Source organism: Salvia hispanica, chromosome 4 (genome assembly GCF_029641045.1).
Source record: "Salvia hispanica isolate PSC_SH4W2 chromosome 4, Shi_PSC_v1, whole genome shotgun sequence".
NCBI lineage: Eukaryota > Viridiplantae > Streptophyta > Magnoliopsida > Lamiales > Lamiaceae > Salvia > Salvia hispanica.
Window position 1 is genome coordinate 55,591,345 of NC_142695.1, and position 7,937 is coordinate 55,599,281.

The 7,937-nt window shown below is 38.8% G+C and overlaps 1 protein-coding gene across 1 annotated transcript; it reads left to right on the forward strand.

Annotated features, from left to right (window-relative positions):
- Positions 1 to 4,382: 4,382 nt before the first annotated feature.
- Positions 4,383 to 5,671, forward strand: LOC148929509 (putative F-box/LRR-repeat protein 9). The gene is made up of 2 exons (XM_089056881.1): positions 4,383 to 4,765; positions 4,969 to 5,671. The coding sequence occupies exons 1-2, from the start codon at positions 4,383 to 4,385 to the stop codon at positions 5,669 to 5,671; spliced, it is 1,086 nt and encodes a 361-aa protein (XP_088913007.1).
- Positions 5,672 to 7,937: the final 2,266 nt, after the last annotated feature.

Below are 7,937 nucleotides of genomic sequence, written 5' to 3' on the forward strand. Positions count from 1 at the left end.
CCAAAAATAAAAAACCACACCAAGTTACTTATGTATACATTTCACACACACAAGATATCTTAAAATGAGCATAATGTCATCGTACAAAGAAGAGCCTTTTATGGAGCTTTTCTCCACCTCCAACTCCACAATCATCATTGTGTATGAATGGAGCTCTTCTTCTTCTTCTTCTCTTTTACTTTATCATTTCCACTACACAATTTCAACTATTTTTTCTCATTCTCTCTTGTTTTACTAATCACGCATTAAAATTCGTGTCAAATACTATAGGACATATTTCTATAGGACAATAGGATGAAGGGAGTAAGATTTTTTAAAAGTTGGGTAATAGTTTTGTTATTAACATTTGTTTTTTGAGTAATGATAAACAACCAAATTTTGTACAACCAAAATAAAGTTATATTAATAATTTGATGTATTAATTGTATATTAAAATTATAAATATAGTAAGTGGATAAGTTAAAAAGACTTATTAGTATTTAACCTCATTTTTTATATTTATATTTGAATTTTTTTCTATTATTTTTAAAATTTAAATTAAAATATGCATTAATTATATATATAGTTATAAAAAAATAAAAAATATATAATAAATCATAAATATATAACCACAATATTATGCACTTTCCATGTACTATATATACATTTAATATTTTAATTAAATTTATAAATAAACCTATTTTTTATTAAATAAATTAGATTTTAATTTTACAAAATTTAGTTACATAGATTTGTTGTTATTTTTTTTACGATATAAAGAAAAATAGAATCCCTAAGGACCCGACGTTTGAGAAAATTTAAAAAGAGTCAGTTCATTTGTTTCGATTTGACAGTGTGAATAAGAAGCGTTTCTTGGGGAGGTGAATAGAGAATCCTCTGATTTCAATTTTCAATGACTCTTCATTCCATTTGACAACTTGATTTTTAAGGGATCGAGGCAGAGTAACCGAGGAGCCACTTATTTCAATTTTCAATACGTACAATATTAATAGCAACATTATTTAAGCATATTTCTTTTTATAAAAAAATTCTCTCATATATTAAAAAATTATATTATCTTCTTTCTTCACTTAACACACAAAACAATATTCCCTCGGTACCATAGAAATATGTCACATTTTTTTTTTCATATATCCCATAAAAATAGTTCATATTCACTTATGGCAACTTTTTTCCTTTTTTTAAATTTTATTATTTATGGGCCTCATCATCCATTACATAATTTCAAATACTTAAACTCTTTTTTCTCTTACTTTATCAATTGCACATTAAAATCCGTGTCAACCCTAAAAGATCTATTTCTATAGGACAGAGGGAATATTTCCTAAAATCTAGTGCTATTACCCAAATGTGTCATTTATTGTGGGATGTAGGAAGTAGACTTTTTCCATAGCTTACGTGTTTTCTTTATCACCTTGGTTAATCTTCCATGCAAAAATTTGTTCTAACATGTTAGAGCATCCATAACGGCTCAATTTTTGTCCGGACGATCGATCGTCTGCGACGTCGTCCGAGCTCATTCAATTTCATTTTTTTTTAATTAACTTCATTAAATAAAATAAAATTACAATTTAAATACCTAAAAAAATAAAAAAGACATAATTTAAACGACTAGAAATACAAATTGCACACTTAAATTCAAATCACAAAAAAATGGAGGCAAAGAAACAAAAGAAGGAGTTCTCTAGTGACGATCATCTAACGGTGGCCAAATTTTGCCCAGATGTGTTCCATTAGATTTTCCTGGAGTTGGGCGTGGCGGTAGAATCACGTGTCCTTGCCCGAATAGACAACCGTTCTTGCAAAGACGGATGCACTCCACTTCGAGGCGGACTACTTGCAGTAGAGCTTTCCCGGGTTTCAGGGTTGAACAAATTTCCCGCCTCAGGTCCTTCGTCGGCGACAATCATGTTGTGCAATTATACACGTATACATGATGTCGACCATATTATCCATAAACCACGTACGAGCCGGGGATTTGATAATGTTAAATCAAGCTTGGAGAACCCCGAACGCTCTCTCCACATCCTTACGAGCAGCCTCATGCTTCTGCGCAAAAAGAGACTGCTTTTCGTTCGCAGCCCTGTTGAACGTCTTCACGAAGGTTGGTCACTTCGGATAGATGTCATCGGCAAGATAGTACCCCATTTTATACTGACAATTGTTAGCGATGAAGTTAATGGCCAGCACTTTACCATTCAGAACTTCTCTAAAGAGGTTTGAATTGTTGAGCACGTTGACGTCGTTGTTCGAGCCGGGGACCCCGAAATACGCATGCCAAATCCATAGCCGGTAGTCGGCGACGGCCTCGAGTATAACGGTGGGGTGGGTGCCTTTTGTGGCCGCTCGTGTATAACCCCTTCCACGCCACAAGGCAATTCTTCCATTGTCAATGCATGCAATTGACACTCCCGAGCATCCCGGGGAATCCGTGTGCTTGTTCGTGAAGTTGGAGCATAAACTGACAATCTGCGGTGGTTGGCTTCTTCAGAAATTCGTCGGTGAAGGCTGCCCATACGCCTTTGCAGAAGTTCAACAAACAAAGTCTCTCGGGGGATTCTCCGACGAGCAGGTATTCGTCGAACGAATCCGCCGTTTGTCCAGTAGCAAGATGACGGAATTGCTGCAGTACATTTTTTTAGCGTCGTGTGGCTAGGACGGCCAACAGCGTCGAACCCTTCTCTGAAGTACTCTTCCCGTGCCGCCAATGTATTCGCGATATGCAAAAATAGCGCGCGTGACATACGGAAACGACGACGGAAGTAGATATCTCCCCATACTGGGTTTCGACTGAAGTAATCACGTTCCAACCTTGCGGCAGCTTCCTTCCGGTTACGATGGATGTAAGTTCGGGGTCGCCTTTGAGGAGGCTCGACGGCTTCCTCCCCCCTACGTTGATCTTCCTCTAGCGATTCTTCCATTATTCGACGCATTTGCTCAAATGGATCCATGAATGGATTAAATTTGGGAAATGAAAAAAATAAATGAATGATTTATAGAAGTGATTGGAGAGGAAAGAAAGAAAAATGAGAAAAGAATAGATGTGTGTTTGTGTGTAAAATGGAAAATGAGAAGAGTATTTATAGAATAAAAAAAAAATAAAAAAATTTAAAAATCGACCGTTGAACGATCACATTACCGTTTTTTAATTTTTTAAAAATCGAATTATGATGTCATTATTACGACGCCCACTCGCGTGCCGGAAAGTGGGCGTCACGCCGCACGCCAGCGTGTGCCACGTGGCCCGCGCGCGTGGCGAGACAGCTCGTGGCAGCCTCTTATACGCGCGACGCGCGACGGGATGTCCAATCTCGTCGGGACGAGATATCTGTTGCAACACGGTCTCGCCGCCGTCGCGTCTCGCCGGGACGAGACCAAACCGGTGGCGAGCCGCGCTGCGGATGCCCTTATCATGTTCTCACGTGACTTTTTTTTTCATAGTAGTACTACTAAATGGAGTAAAAGTTAGAATTAGACGGTTGACATAAAAGAGTAATGATAAACAACCAAATTTTGTACAATCAAAATAAGACTATATTAATAATTTGATGTATTAATTATAGATTTAATAATAAATATAGTAAGTGGACAAGTTAAAAAGACTTAATAGCCTTTAACTTTATTTTTTATTTTTATATTTGAATTTCCTTCCTATATTTTCAAAAATTTGAATAAAAATATGCACTAATTATATTTATGGTTCTTAAAAAATAAAAAAGTTATACACAAATCATAAATATATGACCAAAATATTATACACTTTGCATATACTCCCTCCGTCCCGCTTAAGATGACACGTTTTCCTTTTTTGTTTGTCCCAATTAAGATGACACATTTCCTTTTTTGGTAACATTCTCTCTCCAATTAATACACTCAACCACTTTTTCTCACTCCTATTAAAATATTCATCTTTCTTTATCTCTCTACTTTAATACTTACACATACCTTCTCTCTCTCCAATTAAATATTTTAACCAATAACTCCTAAAATCCCGTGCCGGCTAAGCAATGTGTCATCTTAGCCAGGACGGAGGGAGTACTATATATGCATACATATACTTTGAATAAATGCATAAACAAACCTATTTTTTAGCAAATAAACTAGTTTTTGGTGGTATAAAATTTGGGATTTGTTGGACATAAAAACCATTGATCTCAATCTCAATAATTGAAGTCAAACCGAGGTGCTTCATCTTAGTTAAATTTGACCGTTGTTAACCATCATTCACTTCAAAAACTACTCCGTTTGTTCACTTTCATCATTTCTTAACTCTGATTTAGAACACGAAGGGTCGTGTCTTTGTGAGCACTTGAATCGAGGAAACATCAGTCACCCCTATAACCATCCAATTTATACACCTGAAAAATCCCAAGATAGTGAGCATGGGAACGACATCCGAATCCAACGAGGCGATGATCCAAACAAAACCTCCAATACCGACAGCCGCCTCTTCATCCTCAGCCCAGCCTCCACCACCATCACCGCCATGGACCGAACTGCCCGAGGATTTGACGACAAATATTCTACAAAGATTGAGTGCTGAAGAGAGACTCGAGAGTGCGCAGCTAGTGTGTAGTACGTGGTGGAAAGTCTGCAAGAATCCTGCCATGTGGTGCGTTATTCATTTGGACAATATGCGTTGCCGCCAAGACAACAAATTTGAGGCCATTTGCCGTTGTGCAGTGGATCGTAGCAAGGGACAATTGGTCGAGCTAAAACTTTCTTATTTTGATGGGCATGGGTTGCTAAACTACGCAGCTGATCGGTAAAATTCTTTCATTTGCTATAATGCACCACACATCATTCTCACTTAATTGTTTGTGATTTAATTTGTTCTAACACAATATTCTCTTGCTCATAAGTCACAACACTTGTGTTTTACTTTTATCTTGTTAATTGAATATGTTAACAATAATTTTCCTCATTCATTGTTCTCCAAGAATAACAGATATTGTACTCTTTTGACAGATCTAGTCAGCTCCGAAGCTTGACACTTGCATACTTTGAGATAAAACCATCTGCTTTGACTAAGGTAATAAAAAAACTTCCACTATTAGAAGAATTGCACCTTATCATGCCAACAGATCTCAATCCCAAAGATTGTGAAACCATTGGCATCTCTTGCCCCATGTTGAGATCTTTTACATATAGCAACTGTAGCAACTCTTGGGGTGTCGGTGTAGTCGAAGACATGACATGGCAAGTTGTAGCAATTGGAAAAGCCATGCCTAATCTGCGACATCTCCGACTCTGTCAACTTCACTTTGAAAATAAGGGACTAGAAGTGATTCTCAATGGATGCCCCCACCTTGAATCACTCGAACTTAGTGGATGCTCGGGTCTTGATCTACAAGGGGATCTAGGCAAAAGATGTTCTGAGCAAATAAAAGATCTGAGGCTGCATCCTAAGTCTTTAGATCAAGTCAGCTACATCTTCGGGCAGTTCGGTCCATGTTCTGACCAAATAAAAGATCTTTCTATCCATGCCCCCAACCTTGAATCACTTCATCTTCGGCATTTCTCTGGTCTACATCTACAAGGGGGTCTAGGAAAACGATGTTCTGACCAAATAAAAGATCTTTCTATCCATGCCTGTGAGCCTATATTCTGGGGCCTTACCTCTCGCTTGCTAGACGAAAGTGATTATGAATACGAAGAGTACGAGGATTGAAGATTTTGAGGGTTCTTACTATTTGTCTTGAAAATTCTAAGATTTTGATGGTTTACTTTTATGTTTTATGTTGGTGAAGGATGATATGTTGGTGAAGGATGATGCTACTACTTTGTTTTTTATAAGTGGTTTTAGTTGGAACCATACATGGACTTTGTTTTACCAGCTGTTTACATCAAATTGTTATTCATATGATTTGGAGTTTGTTTTTACAGCTATTTACATCATTACTTGGTGATGAAATAATATTTTCTATATATATTGTAAAAGATAGCCAGGCTCTAAAATCAAAGTCAAATTTACAATTAATACTACTATTAAATACTCTCTCCATTCTCTTGAGAATTAGAACGGGTGAAGTCATACAATACAAGACTTGGTGCATAAGAGCATCAGCAACGCGGGCTCGATTTTGGCTCCAATGACGGATCCAGGAATCGAAACTCGTGGGGTCGAATATAATACAAAAATAATAGTACTATAATTATTTAAAAAAATACTCCCTACGTCCGCGAATAGGAGCCCATTTTTTCTATTTTAGTCTGACCGCGAATAGGAGTGCAGGTTCACTTTTACCATAAATGTTAAATAGGGTCTCACCTTCACCTAATTCATTTTTACTCATGTTTCATTTAAAATTAATATATACAAGTGAGACCTCTATTCCACTAACTTTTTTCCACCCATTTTTCTTAACATTTCTTGAAACCCGTACCGCCAATGAATGAGACTCCTAATGGCGGACGGAGGGAGTATACTATTATAATTTAAATATTTATTTTTAATGATATATTTAAACATTTTTTAAATAAATACTTTCATGTTTAGCAATAATTGAAAAAAAAATCAATAAATAAAATAAAATATAAATATAATATAATTATCTTCCATTAATCAATGGATCTATCTTTTATTATCATAGGGTAGCAACGAATTCAATAATGGGCCCATATATTTAGCCCATTTAATTAAATAAAATAAGCATTAAACGTATCTTCTTCTTCGTCTAAACTCTCTGCTCTTTCTATGTGTTCATCTCTCTCTCCATCTCTCTCATCTATTCTATTTTACTCACGAATTTTCTTTATCTCCCATTTTATTTACTGCAAAGGCTGAAGGATTGTGGTGGAAGTCCGTCGCTCGCGGTCAAGGCGGAGCTCGGTGGGGTCGAAGATGGAGTTGTGCGGGATCTCCGAGGTCCAAGAATGCAGTTTCCGGCAGTGCTCGTAGGACCACGGTGGGGTCGGTCGACCCCACTCGACCCCACCTGGGTCCGTCAGTGTTTGGCTCGGTCTTGTCTCGACGAGACGAGCCAGCATCGAGTCAGCGTTGCGAGGCTCGTCTCGTCTCGACGAGACGAGACATCTTGTCGTGCGACGCGACACGGCGAGACGCGCGCGCCCACGTGGCGCGCGCTGGAGCGTTGCGTGACGCCCACTCGCCGGCCCGCGAGTCGGCGTCGTATTTATGACGTAATATTTTTTTTTTATAAATTCGAAAAAATCGAATTTAATTAAAAAAAAAAATAAAATTCAAACGGTCGAATTTTTCAAATTTTTTTTTTTTTTTTTATTCTTCTATAAATATACTACACACACCATTCACCATTTTACACTCAAACACAACTTTCATTCCTCATTTCTCTTCCATTTTACACACAAACACTACTCTCAAATTATTGAAAAAATGTCCGGCGATGGAAACTCCAGCGGCGGCGGCTCCGGCAGGCGGCGCTCCGGCGTGTTCGACTTGAACTCGTTCGACGATTGGGCGAGCATGTACAACTGTTTGGGTACTCCCGGTTCGTTGCCGGGCACCCAAGGCTCGACCACCCCGCCGGCGTACCAAACACCACATTTTGATGTGGATGCATACTATCGTCCCTCCCCCTAGAGGTACGGCCAATCGCCGGGATTATCCCAAATTCCGGAGAATTTTATGGCGCCTGATCGCAGTTTGCCCGACTGGCCAATTGGTGGAGGCTCCGGTTCCGGCTCCGGCAGGATCAACCTCATTCTCGGCGTCAATGCCGAGGAAGAAGAGGAGGAAGAGGAGGCAGCGGCTGCAGAGGTTGGTAGAGACGGCAGCCGTCATGCATACAGCCAAGCCGAGACGTTGGCTCTGTACGACGCTTGAATCAACGTCTCATACGATCCTGTCGTCGGGAATCAACAAACCCACAAGTGCTTTTGGCAAAAAGTCACCGAAGTTTACAACGCCCGAAGGCCGACAAATACCGTTCTCCGCAACGTGAAGAAGCTCCGCA